Below are 16,794 nucleotides of genomic sequence, written 5' to 3' on the forward strand. Positions count from 1 at the left end.
ACGGTCTGGGCACGAGCGCTTCGCTCTGACCAGTGCTTTAGTCGCACGAGGAGCGGACTTCAAATCGTCGTCTTTGATTTCTCGGATGGAAACAAGCAATAAATCACGGTTTGTTGTCCCCACAGCCGAAGCGTACCGCTAGAGGCGTGACTGTTCGATCTCCTCCCCATACGGTAGCAGAGTAGCGCATTCAGCCTCGGCGGGTGGCCGTCGCGCCGGCTTTCCCGCACGCCCTGGATGCTTTGCTCCTCACGTGACTAAATTTGGCGAATAGCGGCGCCGCGCGCGCCGCCGCGCATGGAAAAGAGGAGGAGGAGCCAGTGACCAACGCGCCCGGTGGGCATTCACTATTGGCCCTCTCCTCCCCCCATCTTCATTCGCAACGCTTAGTAGTAGTAGTAGAAGAGGAGGAGGAGGCGAAAGCAGGGGAACATACGCCGAGGCGCATGTAACGTCGGCGGAGCGACCGTAGAGGTGGCTTTCTTGCACAGCGCTGGAGGCTTTGCTCCTCACGTGATCGATCTCGGCGAATAGCGGCGTGGCGGCGCAGGGAAAACAAATGCGCAGCTCTGCTCCCCCTTCGGGGGAGCATATCGAGGAACTCTAGTTACAACCGAGCCGTTCGAAGAACCGGTGGGGTGACGAGCGTGTGGCTGGCCTAAAAAGCACGTAGCTTCCACATCACTGTCAGCTTAGGGTTGAGCGGGGTGGGAAAAGTAAATTTTGTCCAAATTTTGAGCGACGGGCTAATCTTCTAGGGGGAGAATGGATGTGTTCGGATACACAAACGAGGGTTCGGTACAATGCGCGATTTGTGAGTTGAAGAAAGCTATGAAGGAAAATGTTGAATTCCAAAGAGCGGCGCTGCTCCGATGGAACTTGCTACGTTATGAATACGTAGCAAGTTCCCCAACGTTGCTAGATTACGTCCCAAATAGGCTCCACAAGCATCCACCAGGTGCACATTGAAAGATCGTTTAATTAGCTTTACAATTAGTTTTTTTGTGGCTTTCAACGAAACACTGGTACCTTTGAGGTTATGCTGCAACGCAACACATTAAAGCTAAAAAATGAGCGCTGGAATTTCGTTTCCGTACCACTTAAAAATACAAAGATGCACAAAATTACAAATATTTGAAAGGACACACATACAAGTTTGCAGAGCAAATACAACCTTACAGTAACTCTTGGTTGGATAAAATGCACTTTTGCAAGGCCGACTTGAAAGTTGAAACTAACAAAATCAAGAAAAATTCTACGTCACGATCGCATATAATATTAAAGGCAGACTGCATACGACATAATGGCGATGATTTAGAAATTGTAGTAGGATAAAATGTTTAAAAAAATGGCGACTAGCTGTGGAGGGTACATGAAAGTCTATATTCATAAATAAACTTCATTTTAACAGTACCTTATTAGGAAAATGAATGTCCCTAACAGCCCTCCTCGTTGATAGCCTTTCAAGTCTAAATAAAGACAGCAACAAATCGTAACTAAAAAACAGTTGCCGACAAATGTATCGGTCATAAATGATCCACATAAATTTCTTCTGTACACGCTCAATCATTTCAACATGTGTTAAAGAGAATGAATTCCATGTAACAGAACCAAATCCAAGTCCCGAGCGTGCAAGGCTACAGAACAGAGGCACCAGAGATAATAATGAAGTGAAAGAAGTTGATAACTGAGTGATCATTCCCAACTTTCTTATCGTTGAACCAACGATCTTAGAAACGTGCGCAGTAAATGATAGAGTACTATCAAATTTTCCTGTCACCCAATTCCGCAACCAACAGCAGTGATATGATTGGCCTAAACCGTTTTGGAGCACCTTTCAGAGCAGCCAAAACAGTGTTTTGGAACAGCAAAAGCGGCCTTTGGAGCAGCCAAAACAGTGTTTCGGAGCAGCAGAAGTGACTTTTTGAGCAGCCGAAACAGTGTTTCAGAGCAGCAAAAGTGGCTTTCGAAACAAATATTCTTAGAAAAAAAAATTGTTTTAAGTGCTGGACAAACGAAGGGCACTTTGCTGGGCGAAATAAACAAATTATGGTCAAGTTCGACCACCTGGGAGTCCTTCAAGATGTAACAGAAATGTCAATGATATGGCACAATTTGCAATGCTCCATTTAAATGATACGTACATATGTACCCACTATAGATAGATAAGAACCAAACTTCACGTATTAAAATTTATTTGACGATGACTAGCATAGTAGCAAATATTACAGAATTAGGTTAACTAGTTATATAATATAATAAATGGAAGCAGTCTCCGACTGATAAAACACATAACTACTGCAGTGCAATGCGAAATTGTACACAAGAAAAAGGTGCATTACGACAGGCGGGTACTTTTTGCTTTACGAAACTCTCTGCAAGGCTGCTGCAAGCTTCGCTTTGGCTTAGGCTAGTAAGGAATGTCCACTAACAATGTCTCCAAAGAGACATTGAGACATCCCACAAGTGTAAGTGCTGTAGGCATTGCCAAGCAATTACGAAAAAACCGCTTGCCACCGTTTTACTGATTCCCGATGTGCCAGATGTTCGTCAAAAGTAAACGCAAAACAGTGAATTGCAAGCGTCTCGGCTGGTGCCTCTGTCATGCTATCATGTTCATATGCACGTGAAAGCAACTTCGGCAGGCCTGCAGCTGCACGTGCTTCGTCGCGCGAGCGGAGACGGCTATTCCATCGAAACCGAAACCATGCCACTCCGCTCCGTCGCCAACTGGTTTCCAAAAATCTGTGCAAAATGTAACTGCTCAGCATGCGACAAAAAACAGTCCAGCGGGGCGCGTACTTGCAAGGCCGGCAGGCGAGGTACAACCTAACTCACAGAAAAAAAGAACCTGAGCGCATCGATGCAGGACATCGCGAGCCAGGGTCAGAACGTTCTCGAAATGCTTTGTGCAACGACTGAACCCGAGACAACCAAGCGCGCTGTGTGGGTTCAGCGTGCAGACATTGCCTTCTTTGCCTTTAGCTCACTTCTCTTCACCAACTTTCTTTCGAGACAGATTTTTCACGTTCCGGGGTTTCTCTCGAAAGAAAGCCCACCAAGAGAAACCTAGGTGATCAATACTGCGAGACAGCAGTCTTTGAGTTATAAAGGAATTTTTTGTAGTAGCGTATGTTTTAAACAAGAACAGGAATGCTGATGGACATGCGGCGGTCCTTATGTTTCAGTTTACGAAGCTCCATATCTGCAGCGACGTGTGGATAGGCAGGCAGGGACCAAAAATAGTTTTCCCAAGGCCGTTGCTTTCAGGAGCGAGTGCTTCAGCTCACAAAGTACCTCCCGCCGCGCAAAAACGTGGTTTCGTTTCACAGCGTGACGGCATGGCTGGGACCCAGCACGTTACTGTCGGAGCGTCCGCACACGCCCGCATCTATCGTTGAAAAAAAAAAAAAAAAAGTAAAAGCCGTTTACAACTCCCTGTAACGCCGAATTGGAGCGCAGCTCTTGAGGAGGAGGAGGGAAGGGTATTGAGAGGAGTGTAGACCCCTCCTCCCCTCATCTTTTAATATGCTCCGGGGGGATCACCTGACCTCGGGGGGGGGGGGGGGGGGGGGGTGTCGCGTGACTTCGGGGGGGGGGGGGTGGGAGGGGGGGCTACGTGACCTCGGGGGGGGGGGGGGGGGTCACGTTACCTTGGAAGGGGTCACGTGACCTGGGGGTGACACGACCTTGGGAGGGGTCACGTACGTGACCTTGGGGTGACCTTGGTTACGCCAACGGCGACGGCGACGGAGAGGGCGACGCCGCTCAAGCCGGAAAAGGGCGCCTAAAGCGCGAAACACATGTACGACGAAACCGCCCGATCCGACGTCCGACCGCGCAATACGACGGTCGGAGGCGAGCGTTTTCCACGCTCTCCGATGCTACGAAAACCCTCTCCCCCCCAAGGTCATTCCGGCAGTCCGCACGTCGGATCGGACGGTTTCGTCGTACATGGGTTTCGCGCTTAAAGCGCGATCCAAACCAACGCTTCTTTTTGCGCCTGTAGGTCGTGCGGCTGCGGATGTGACGCATTTCGTGGCGTTTTTGCTGTTTCCGGGCGCGCTTTCTGAGTCAGAACCGTGCGCTTTGGTTTGGACGAGCGAAACTTCGGCACGAGCGCACAAGCAAAGTGCAACTGCGACAGACTGGCCGGCCAGACGGCGAGAGAAAGAGAGAGAGAGAGATCGCGTTGTCATGTTGGAAGATAATAAATGGGGGGGAGGAGAGGGCAGCCAGACGGCGAGAAACGCGGAGCCGGAACTAGCTTGCCCTCCACCGATTGGCCGGGACACAGGAGCGCCCTACTACGTCACCGCGCGTTTTTGTGCGCGTTGAGAAGAAGTTGAAATTATCCAACTTTCTTGTGCGCGCCCGGAAGGAGCGAAGAAGCGGCGCGACGTCACGAAAATACGTCACATCCGCAGCCGCACGACCTACAGGCGCAAAAAGAAGCGTTGGTTTGGATCGCGCTTAAGAGCTGCGCTCTAAAAGACGCGAGACGAGACCCACGAGACGACGAGAGCGCGAAAGAACAGACGGCGGGAAAAACCATGCGAGACCGGATAGACGATTGATGCAGGGTACTTTGTGTCGGGCGGCCGCTTGCGCCACCTAGATCACGCATGCTCAACTACGGTACTCAGTTTAGTTTCGAAAGGTGACCAAAATCTGGTCCTTTAACGCAGGCTTGGCGCAGATTACCCATATTTTGGCAAAATGTAGCAGGATGTAGCAGGGTTAGCCCCTTGGCGCAGTTTGGCGCAATTGGCGCAGCAATCACATCACTGCCAGTAGTAAGGACAGGACCAAAGACCTCACATATCGCGCGCTTTCGGCACCGCGGGTCGCCCCCAAAGGTAGAGGTTTCCGTGTCGTTCGGTTAAAATATGACGCACTGATATTTAATTACTCTCTCCATACCCGCTGGCTTCCATGAACCCCAAGAGACGTGGAAACCATAAAAAAGTTAGACGCTTAAATATGATTGCAGGGCTCCTTTAAGATAAAGTTTGCTGCCAATTTTTTAACAAAAAATCGCGAGAGCAACAATTTTCAATTGACTTAAGTACCCATGTAACACTGTGCTCTGGGTCGACCTACAGATATTGGAGAGCCAACCACATTAACCGTATCAGAAACCAATGAACTATGAAGGAAGAAAGTGCTTTATTTACAGATATCACAGCAAGCTTGAGGCCGAACCAAGAGCTATCCCTCATCTTCAAAGTCCTCGTCCTCTTCATCCTCCTCCTCCTCTTCAATGTCGTTACCAAATGCAGCCCTGGTTAACACTGCATAAAAAGAAAAAAAAAGTTTTTATTTTTGTTTTGTTTATTTGTGTAAAGTGACTACGATTAACACCTCAAGTTCTCAACTAGTGCCAATAATGTGTAGTATGTGCATCCATAATGTTCTATTACTGGGCGTAGGACAAAATGAACACAAACAAAAAATGACCTCAGACAAAATGGTCCCAAGCACAAACCCGGACAGAATGGACCCAAGTGAATTCCTTGGCATCTTGGACGCTCTTCAATGCTTTAGTGGTTTGCATTTTCTTAAAGGGGCACTGACACATCAAAATCATATTTTTTTTTTATTATCCGAAACGATTGAAAACGATGCCGGGACATTACCCTCAAAATTTGAAATTTGGGAATTCAGTATTTGTGAAGTAAAAAAACAATTTCCAAATGCCGAATTCGAAGTTCCCGCGCGGTCGGCGCCGGTGCCTTGACGTCAAAAATTGCGGAGACCTGAGAGTCGACTTCCTTTCACCACTCCCTGCTGTTGCCATGGCGACCCAAAGCGAGGAGGAAAGGAGTGCGCGGCGGCGTTGCGGCGGACGAGTTTTGAGCGGTGTCGCCTGTTTTCCGTTGGAGGATACAAATCCAGGAGACGGCACCACAACGAACTCCCGATTTTTGGTCTTTTAAAAAGAAGGGCCGTAGTGCGTTCGCAATTGCGTTAAAAAACATGTTTTAGGATTGCCGTAATTAAATGTTATAGAGATGTCGCCTACAAAGCTTCTAAATTTCCTGATTTTTGACGTCACCGATCAAAAGAAGCGAGGAGGCGAGAGGCGGGAAAATCAAACGCCAAAAATAAAAAGGCGCGCGCGCGCGCGGGAAAATTTTTTTTCGCGATGCGGTTTTTTTTGCGTGTCTATGACTGCAACTTGCATCGTTTTAGACAATAAAAATAAATACGACCTTTGGGGTGTCAGTGCCCCTTTAAGCTTAATATATGCGAATCAATGCAGATTGTTGGGCTAGTTGGTACTGGGAATTTGACGTCATGATGGCGCTTAAGACGAGGACAAAAGGGAGACAGACAAGACGGAGCGCTGATATGCATTTAGAGTACATTTGATTATGTTTAAGCCTTTCAGGATATGTACAGGTCTCATCAGACTTATCCCAAACATGGTAACGGCGTCTTATCCTATGAGAGCACCATCCTAGTGGCAATCGGAGAACTGCTCCACAACGTAGCGCTTATTGGAATAGCTCGAGCAGTGGCCACTGCAGCGATTTTGCCGGCTGGCAAATCTTTACTTATTGCCACCTTTTCGCATGAAGGTGCATGGGGGACCATCAAAACAACCAGTGATTGGATGATTCAGTCAGTAAGCACTTGACGTTTCCACTGAACGAGGGGAAAAGTGTAAATTGCTTCGCTGGCGGCCTCTCCTGCTCCAACTGCTACACTGAGCTTTACATAATGGTGTAGTTTTTCGGCTGCCGGTAGGATAGCACTCCCATGAGGTTAGACACTGTTTGCACGTTCAGGACATGTCTGGCAAAAACTGTAGTAGACTGTAACAGGCAGCGTTATGACTGTAAGGCAGCCGATATCTAGGGATGCCTTGTGGGTATGTGACCAAAACAGTCTCATCTTGCTAATATAAATATTTTTGCTGGTTTAAAATTCCCAAGGAACACAATGCAGCTACAAAATGTCCAGGAAGAAAGGCATTCATTATGCACCTACTAGAAGTTTTCAGTAGGGTGTTATGAAAATTCCTCAATATAATAAAGTGTTGCATCTTCGAAGTGGAGATCACTCTAGGTAAGCAATGCATCACATTACTACTCTACACGAAAACATAAAAAAATATAATTTGAAAACATATGTCAATTTATGACACAGGGCTTTTTAAAGAGCAACTTGATGAAAAATAAGAGAACTTGCATTAGTTTGTTTTTAGCCCTGATGAGGCAAAGTTTGGAGCCACCAGAAGAGGCAAGATTAGGTGATTAGCTAACAAAAAGACCAAAAAGTGTTGACAATTTTCAAATTACCAGTTTTAAAGGGCAACTGCGGTCCATAGTTTCGATTTTGGGATTATGATTGTTTTAGCGCAGTCAGCGTCCCTGAATTACAAGGTGTAATTTTTTTCTCGGTATTGTGCGTAGTTTTGAAGATATGGACGCCTCAAAGTTTTGTTTGGGGCGCGGTCGACAAAACCGAAACTAGCCGCTTGAGGTCCCGGCAGCACTGGAAATCAGCTGCTAGCACAGCTGGGAACAGGCGGGACAGAGGAAAATTGGGACTCCCTCCCGCGTGGCTTTGGCTCAGTCTCAACCCTGTCTCCCAGTGGGTCCGGTGCTGGGGTAATGCCGAAAAGGTCTGACCAGAGGAAAATTGGCGACTCCCTCGCCAGGGGGAAGAGGCAGGGGGGTGATGTTTTTTTAGTTTTTTTGCCCGATCCCCCGAAGGTCATCCTGGTGATATCCCACACTGCCTGGTGATAGTTAGGGGGAGAAAAATTGGTCTTAAAAGGGCAGGAGGAATCACGTTTTTGTCTTTTTAGACTTAGGCTAGGTGGCGCAAGCTACCGCCCGTTACAAAGGGAATAGCCATTAACATCCATCCATCCATCCGGCGTACTTGACATCACGATCGTTCTCGTTCAACGAGTATGCGGTCCAAGCGGCACGACAGCACCTGCGTCTGTGGCGCTAGCCATTTAAAGTTAAAAGGTAAGCTGCTTTCGTTAGCGCTCCCTGGGCGGCACCATTTTGTTCGACAGCAGCGCCCTCTCCATACATCCGGGAAATTCAGCGGGTTCGGCGGGGTAAAACGAGAGAGGGCACGCGCCCGACTCCGCTAGCAGACGACAAACCGAGAGGTTGCCATTCTCCATCTTTGGGCTGTATAGACCGTTCCATTAGGGTCATAGCAGAGAGGGTAAAAGAGAAAGAAATGCACTCCCCCTCTTACCCCGTATGTCGTCCACTCCGCCGAGTGGGCTGTAGCTAGCGTCCGGCTGGCGTGCAAACTCTGTTTAAAATCGCGTCATTTTGGAACTTTCAAGCGCAGATGCGCAGATTTTGGTATGCCAGTTGTCGTGTAATATTATGCTAGATAAAAAGACTCACAGGGCCCAATTGCGCTGTTACCTGCGTGCAAAAAAAAAAAAAAAAGGAAAACTGTGTCAGACTGGCCGGTCTCCTTGGCGAAAAGTAAATCCGGTTGCTGTACCTTTTTTACTCTACAAAAATTCGTACTGGTGTAGGCCTTTAGTGACCATGAGTGGAAGTCTGAAATAAATAAAACGTGCTGTCCTGCTGCAATACAAGCAGTTGTTGAGGGTAGTACTACCGGCTGGCTCAACTGCTATTTAAGTAACGGAAAAATATATATGCTAGTTGATCATTTAGCAAAATAGAACAACAGAGAGCTATAGGCTGATTTTGGAGTAGCCACAACTATTCTAAGAACGCGAACCACTTCATAACGGCAGCTACGAGCGAGAGTTCGATGTTCGGTAGAGCCCGCCGATACAGCCCAAAGATGGAGAACGGCAACCTCCCGGTTTGTCGTCTGCAAGCGGAGTCGGCGGCGTGCCCTCGCTCTCGTTTTACCCCGCCGAACCCGCTGAACTTCCCGGATGTGTGGAGAGGGCGCTGCGGTGAACAAAATGGTGCCGCCCAGAGAGCGCTAAATGGAATGGTCTATACCGGCGGGCTGTACGGAACACCGAACTCTCGCTCGTGGCTGCAGTTGTGAAGTGGTTCGCGTTCTTAGAATAGTTGTGGCTACTCCAAAATCAGCCTATAGCTCTCTGTTGTTCTAGTTTGGTAAATGATCAACTAGCATATCTTTTTTCCGTTACTTATATAGCAGTCGAGTCAGCCGGCAGTACTAGCCTCAACTACTGCGTATATTGTGGTAGGAGAGCACGTTTTTATTCATTATTTCAGACTTCCACTCATGGTCGCTAAAGGCCTACACCAGTACGAACTTTGTATAGTAAAAAAGGTGCAGCAACCGGATTTACTTTTCGCCGGAGAGACCACCCAATCTGACACAGTTTTCCCTATTTCTTTTTTATTTGCACGCAGGTAACAGCGCAATTGAACCCTGTTAGTCTTGTTTTATCTAGCATAGTATTACACAATAACTGGCATATCAAAAACTGCGCTTGAAATTTCCAAAATGATACGATTTTAAACAGAGTTTGCACGCCAGCCGGATGCCAGGTACTGCCCACTCGGGAGAGCAGACGACATACGGGGTGAGAAGGGGAGGGCATTTTAATCTCTTTTTACCCTCTCTGCTATGACTCTAATGGAACGGTCTATACGTGGTAGATATCCAGCATATGTAGCAATAGTTAGTGCGTATACCCAAAAGCTAGCGACTGGCAGGCGAGTGAACTCGTTCGGAGCCGGTGTACGACGCCGATCTTATTACCCCTCCGCTTTGACCATGGTAGTGGGTGTGGCGTACGCCAAAATAAATACCGTAGTTGTTTATTTTGCTAAAACGGCGAAAGTAACTTTCTGCGGCAAAATACCCCGATTGTTTGTTGCTGTTTGTATGAGCGGTGGAACGTGCGCGCGGCAGGCGTTGATTAAATTTGTACCCGGCGGCCGTCACCCATGTGTGCGCTTGTCCGTACTGATCTGTAGGCCTAAATTGTCATCGGGGCTCCGTGGATGGAGTGACATTGCTCTATACACCGCGCTGCCAGTGACGTACAGTACCCGGGGGGCCCTCGCTGTGCGTGCGCTTGTCCGTACTTGTACCTGGGCTTCTTGCTTTCGCGCTGGGGGTCAGTCCCACACATGAAGCTTTGGGGCTCTCCGGCGCGGGCCGCGGCCGTCCGAACACGCGTGTGCTGGGCTGTATACGTTTGTTTATTCGTCTTTTTTTTTTCCTTAGGCATGTAAAAAGCGAGTTTGTAAGTTATGACACTGTAATTTACCAGATAAGTTTGTTTAGGTGGTGGATCTAATTTGTGAAAATATCAAACAAAAGGCTTGCCGCACTCAAAAGAAACACAAAAAAACTTAATGGTTGTAGTCTACATACCCACCATTCCACATTCAACGGAGCGTGAATGCTCCATGTTCAACACTGCATTTGACAATGACTGCTTTATTGATCTGGATGCTTTTATCATGTTTACCTTTTGTGTAAGACATGCCACTTAGTAATGCGAAGTTCATTGCTATGCTAACTGCACGTTTTACCTTACGTCTTCACAATGGTCCGGCTGGAATCATCCTTTTCACTAATTTAATGCAGGACGTATATCGACAACCTGCAAATGTTCTTTTTTTATCTCTGCCTCCTTTCTCCATATGGGATAAATAAAGCACTTGATTTTGAATCCCCGCATCAAGGTCGTGTGCCAATTTCCAAACTGAGCGGGCTTCTTTTTTTTCAGCAGACACATTGTTTAGTGAAGACATCGAAGACGACGATAGCTGGAGCCTTAACCCATATGCACACGACCCACTGCCACGTGCTGATGAACTTCGCAGGAAGTGTGCTTCCGTCTGACACCACGATGCACGCGAGTGCACACTGAGTTGCTCGCTACAACGAGCCTTGGAGTCCTCACAAGCAAATAAATAAAAAGGCTATACGGAAGCTACATGAGCTACAGATAAAAGCAACGGCTAAACACCCCAAGCACCAGCCGAAGTAGCGGCAGTAGCATCTAAAAAAAGCGCACTTTCCCCGCTTGACCGCGCAACGGGCAAGCCCGTCCGCACTGGAAAAAAAAAAAATGATTGTGACGTCACGGCCCAAGGTTGCTTTAGCGATCGGTGACACCGCTGGCGGCCTGCTAAGAAGCGGCTGTTCACAGCGGATCGCATTTTTATTACTGGCATTGGTTGGGAATGCGGCGTTCGCTTAACGTATTATTTTGGCTGGGGTCGTATTTAGTGCCACTAAAGCGATACCAGTAATTTGTTCCCTTTTGAATTTTGGCCGGAGTTGCCCTTTAGGGCATAATGCAGGTGTGGAATTGACGCTCAACCTCTTTATCATCTAACCGTAACAAGAAATTTTGATTAAAAAATCTGCAGCGAGCACTACGGCATGAGAAATGTCGTAGCACTAGGGAGATTTGTCCGAATCCCCTTAATGCCATGCATTGTGAGTAATTACAATGCAGGCTTGTACACGCCGTTCACCTGCACTGCTTGCAGCTGTTCCTGCTTACTTTTAAGTACCAGCTGCAACGCTCATAGCGTGCAGACGACCACCAGCATGACAGACCAAATTATGTCGGTACAGCCTATCCATAACTAGAAGTTTTCCAGCCATGCAGTGGAACACTGCCTGTGTTATCATTACCTGATGGGCCCAACACAGCTGCTGGTTGTAGTTGTGTTGCTACAATGATCTGACATCACTCAGATGGGTGCTAACCCTATCACCTGACATGGCTAGAACACTTGCTACCAGTGCTGCTATTGTCCGATATAAGTGGAACATGCGCTGTCTGTGTTGCTTACACCACTTAGTGTGATTGGAACAAATATTCGCCTGCACTGCTACCATTGTTCATGCATTCTGGGACAAGTGGAATATGGGTTTCTATTATCTTTACAGCCTTCTCTAGAACAAAATAATCAGCCACTAAAAGCATTTATGTAGCCTGTTACCTTGAGCGTATGTCATCCTTTCTCAAGGCAAAACAAAAACCTGAGATTGAGGAACACATAGGAAAGGGGACAACCACAAGAGGGTGATCCCCCTTCCAATGAGGTCATCAACCCCAGGTGTGTGTGGTCGTTATTATTACTCCTTTTGTCTCGGGAAAGTCACGGCGCCGCAGAAAAGTAACCATAAGTTGGTGATAGGTCAAGGGAAAGTTCCTCCCACCTTTCTACCCTTTAGCACGGTGAACGCTGGAGAGGAGGTCGCAGCGTTCGCTTTGCTAAAGTGGAAAGAGATGGGAGGAGCTTCCCCTGAACTCTTCACCTGTTATGGATTGTCACCCATACCACGAAAGCCAGCGACGCCGCACCTACTGATGATGCGATGAGATCGCACAATATGGCAGAGGCGCTGACGCTACGCTTAGTATGGAGCTTGTGAAAAGTTTGTGAACGACCATTTCGAGTCCAACTCACGGTTCAACTCTTCCTGCACGCTGAGGTTGATGTCTTCGATGTTCATGGCTTCGACGGCCGAGTTGTCCACTAGGCTGCTCGGTCCAGGATTCTGTGGTTTGGAAGAACAAGATCATTTTACAAGAACGCCACATAACAATGCTTGCATTTCGTCTATACAAGAAGAACGCGCAGTTGCGCGTTTAACGACGAAACGCCGCCAAGACGCGTTGCTCACCGAAGCTGAAGCTTGCGCAGCGTCTCCCGTACTCTCTTCGAAGCGGTTTTCGCGAAGGGCACTTATGATGTTCATCTCTTCCACCTTCAGTTTGTTCAGCTGCTGCTGCAGCTTGCTCAACATGGACAAAATTAAATTCTCTTCTTCCCGAAGGTAGCGAACTAACTTCAATTCCGCCATGTTGTTTAATCGCGTCTCTCTCCTTCATGGCCTACCGCATGGCGTCGCTAGTAAGCAGCTATTTCTTTTCAGAATGGACTTCTTTGTTGTATAGTAACAATTAATAACCCTAACACTTGAACAAAGTTTAAGCATTAATATGTGTTTATTAAAATATTTTTATTTTAGAAAATCACAAACTGAGAAACTCATAGGCTATCTCGGCTAAGCCTTCTGTATGACGCAGGACGCAGGTTCTCTCCTGGATCTTTGCTGCCGTGTCTGGGATTTCGATTTCGTGCGGATTTTTCCCTTACTTTCTTCAGCATGCGCGACGTTGCAGCCTCCCCTCAATGTAATTAAGATCCAGGGGTAATGCCCAACATCTCCCTGCGTGTACGAGTTGATGTCCGTGGCAACGAATCGCCGTGAGAGGCTCTAAACCTCCGTGTAAATCGTGACAGCGAAGCTCAAGGTAAGTGCACAAGTACGACTCGGATTTTTCCTTTACTCCGAAGTCGGCGCCGACGGCACAGCAAAGCTGTAACTGCGTGAGTTCCCACCCGTGTGGGCCGATCTTGCTTACGTGAATGTCACGTCTTGTCGAGGCACGGGTGGAGATTGCCTCACTGGCACAGCGCAGTAAAAACAGCCGTGTCGAAATGTACAGGCGCTAGAAAGAGCAAGTGCAACACGGAGACGTCTTGGTCCATCGCCTGACGTATTTGGCGCAGATTCTTTGGATACTAACATTAGCACTGAGAAACTGCAGATAGAGTTGTCCTACAACTATGCAGACCTTTCCAATGGTCCTTCTCGATCCTCCAATTCTCTTCGCTTGACGCTCGCATTAGTCGTGAGGTATTCAGGCGTTTGACTGCTTGCCCTTCATCTCTTGCTTGTTCCTAGTGTGTGTGCTTTGGCGCGGTACCCACAGGGATATTTAGTGCACTTACCCTTCACCATCTCTCGCTGTGTTTGCGCCGGGGCTTTGCGATCGAGATAAGTTCGACGTGATGTCGTTTAGCATATGTGACCGGAGTGGCTGCTAGCTGAGCTCATCGTATTACCGTCTTCGTTTCTGCTGGTGGACGACCAGCGCCCAGTCATAGGGAGCCCGAGCGAGTGCGTGAGATTTAATTCATCCGGTTTGATAAGTAAAGCACTGTTGACAACAAAGCAATGCGTTCTTGTTGTTTTGGAATTGTGGCAAGATAGTTTCTTACGGAGGCCTATCTCTATCTATTCATCGTCAACTAATGTGTACCCTCATTTTGCAAGCTTGCCTGGCATACTATGACACATTGTCCAACACATTTGTCCCACTGGCACGTGTTGCCGGCATAGAAGTTTGACATTGTGAAATGAGCACCCTGGAAAACTGGCTTTTGATTCTGAGCTGACTAAAATGGCACAAATGTGGCTGACCAGAGTGCCTCTGACCACACCGCATGCAAGACAGTAGTGTTTTGTTGTCGCCAGATTTACTGTTTGCTCACTATGTTATTTAGCAGTGTCCCTCGGCGACAAAAAATTAATGCGACTCTGATTGGTTGCTCAGGGTCATGTTGACTTGTGCTTACAGTACCTGGAACACATCCCCAATTGGTGCGCTTATCACATCCTAGAAAGTGTTTCTTCAATCTTCGCCTGATGATGTCATATAGCCCCTTCCCCTGGCAAATAGCGAGCGCTCGCAGATTTGGGACTCTGAGCATTCGGTCTCGGTGGTGGAACGGCCGCACGGCAACTCTCCGGGGCACACGAGGCACCAGACGGAACTGCTCTGCACTGTGGCGTTTCCGCTGCGTAGCCGCCATCATTGCTGCTCTAGACCTTTGCATTGCTTATCACCCAGGCAAAAAATGCAGAGTCACTGAGCTGTGGAAGCATGTGCAGCATCTGATGTACTGGACAGCACAGCAACAGCGCACACTCGCAAGGCATTCCACAGCCCAGCAGACAAAGATGGCAGCACGCAGAAGGCGAATTTCCCAAAGATTTATAGCACTCATCCGGGTGTTCTCTCCACCACCACCGCCCTCCAATGCCTCACCAGGCCCGCCCCGCGTACAGCCCGAAAGCTGTTGTGCCAGACAAGTGCAACTAGTATTTACTGCCTTGGCTTATGAGACAACCGATCGACATACCCTTCCCGTGGAATAATTTATGCATCTCGACTGCAACTTCGTCTGTTTGCCGGGACAGTCGACAGCTCGGCACTGCGTCGTATCGCTTTGCCAACCTTCGAATGGCTCATAATAGGGCTTGTAACAGCACTGCACCCCTCCAATATTCTCGTAACTTTCGATCGTCAAGTGTTACTGACGCGATTGGTTTTGCTTTTCCACAAATCGGTTGGAGCCGCTCGGCAAGTGCTCCAGCAACACAGGGAAGGATCCCTCTCACCTCTTGAAGGGCACAGAAATCCAATCGGCAAGTGCGCGCTGAATGCTTGCTGTTTGCCAGGGGAAAGGGGCTAATAGAAGTGTCGTGCCGTTGCCGGCCATGATCCTGGCGGTGGTGGATGCAGCAGACGCCTGTTTTGCTGCAGGTCTCTCTCCAGCTTGACAGTCCACGAAAACTTCAACAGCCAGAAATTGAGACCCCGCAACAACAACAACACTTGCGTTCGCTCATACTTTTTGCTGGGACTTCTAGCAGCAACCGCCAGGGTCACAACATCTGACAACATGACATACCAGCTTTCGTGATGCCATTTCTTGCTACTTCAGGGCCACTTTTGATGTACGGGCGGCATAGGATGCTAAACACATCAGTCGGCAATGTCTTCCAGGCACCATACTTGTGATTCTGAAGTGAGTGCACAGTTGACCAGCCACAAATGTGACATTGTCCTAAAATGTAAGTGCAAAGACCACAACTCCCTAGCAGTCACGAGACAATATTAAGGGGTTTCGACATATTCGGTTCTGAGGTTGCCACAAACCGTAGCTGGTGAGAGGCTTACAGGCAATGCTCAGTATTCTATGGACCCCAATTAAATGGACTGGTAGAATGCTCACAATGTCATGTGGGGGATTGCAGTTCGCAATGCCAAATGGTGTATGTTGTTTGACATATCTTTTCAGAGCTCATGCCATGATTTTTGACATTCTGAACTTGGTAACCCTTTGTTGGAACTTTGAAGTGTCTAATAATACATTAGCTGCTGTCAGAGACAAATCTTGAGGTTATCTTGCTATTTCTTTGATCTGACAGTCTGACACAGTGAAAACCATAGTTGAGTGAATAAACTAGGAATGTGGCTATTGTTTTTTGCACAGTAGATATTTAAATATTTAATTGTAAACCTGAGAGGGAGGAAGCAAGGGCAAGAGGTTGCGATCCAATGTCTTCGTAATTTTGAGATCGCTGGCCAAATGCATTTTTTGACCTCTGCTCTAGTCTAGTACTTCGTGCTTGAATTAGTCCTTTTTCCTTGACAAACTTCAGCTTTTTCCAGGCAGCTCTGCTGTATTTACCAGTTTGCTTTTTTGTGTGATAAATGCCTAGACACATGGACACATGCAGGTTGGTAAAACTTAATGCCAGGAGCTGGATACAAAGTGTTTTCTTTGGGGGCAATATAACTTGTGTAGTGGGATCACCAGACTTTGGATAGGAGGGCACTGTCGTACAGTCTCCCACGCAGTCTGGCTTACCACTGCATGTTTAATGCAGCAGAGAAAGACCTGAGGCAGATGCTTCTGTTTGCTACTTCTCCGGGTTGCTCTTTTGCAGCATGGCGTCACTGCCCTGTCACGGCAGGGATGCTAAAAGAGATTGGACACAGGCGGTTCTGGGTGTCGGGTTGGATGCTTTGGAACGTCCAACTCGACTCAGTCGACCCAACTCGACTGCCTGCGTTAGTGTTTAGAGTTAATATTTTTAACGATTTCATTCACGCTTTAAAGTGGTAGCTTTGCACAAGAACCCTCCACAGACTTTCCTCGCTCGCACCCTGACCATAGCTAGCAAAGCTACGAAGAGAGTGTCAGCAACGGTGTGCCACTCAATTTACAGTCTTGT

The 16,794-nt window shown here is 47.8% G+C and overlaps 2 protein-coding genes across 2 annotated transcripts in view; one reads left to right on the top strand and one right to left on the bottom strand.

Moving 5' to 3' along the window:
• Positions 1-5,150: 5,150 nt before the first annotated feature.
• Positions 5,151-12,805, bottom strand: LOC115332771. The gene is made up of 3 exons (XM_029995250.2): positions 12,604-12,805; positions 12,387-12,477; positions 5,151-5,294 (listed from the first exon to the last, which is right to left on the bottom strand). The coding sequence occupies exons 1-3, from the start codon at positions 12,781-12,783 to the stop codon at positions 5,212-5,214; spliced, it is 354 nt and encodes a 117-aa protein (XP_029851110.1). The 5' UTR covers positions 12,784-12,805; the 3' UTR covers positions 5,151-5,211.
• A 209-nt stretch (positions 12,806-13,014) lies between these two features.
• The window catches only part of LOC8041789 (ubiquitin carboxyl-terminal hydrolase 8), a gene marked incomplete in the record, with an annotated part of 88,070 nt that continues 84,290 nt past the window's right edge, over positions 13,015-16,794 (top strand). The window contains 1 exon segment of the mRNA XM_042290200.1: positions 13,015-13,237.

The sequence above is a fragment of the Ixodes scapularis genome, unplaced genomic scaffold (assembly GCF_016920785.2).
Source record: "Ixodes scapularis isolate PalLabHiFi unplaced genomic scaffold, ASM1692078v2 PGA_scaffold0__279_contigs__length_252992795, whole genome shotgun sequence".
Classification (NCBI taxonomy): Eukaryota; Metazoa; Arthropoda; class Arachnida; order Ixodida; family Ixodidae; genus Ixodes; species Ixodes scapularis.

Excerpts from the sequence above, each read along its gene's own strand:
- LOC115332771 (XM_029995250.2), bottom strand. The coding sequence starts at position 12,783 with ATGGCGGAATTGAAGTTAGTTCGCTACCTTCGGGAAGAAGAGAATTTA. Across the intron at positions 12,478-12,603 it reads CTGCGCAAGCTTCAGCTTCG|AATCCTGGACCGAGCAGCCT; the intron begins GTGAGCAACGCG and ends TCCAAACCACAG. Across the intron at positions 5,295-12,386 it reads CGTGCAGGAAGAGTTGAACC|TGTTAACCAGGGCTGCATTT; the intron begins GTGAGTTGGACT and ends CTTTTTATGCAG.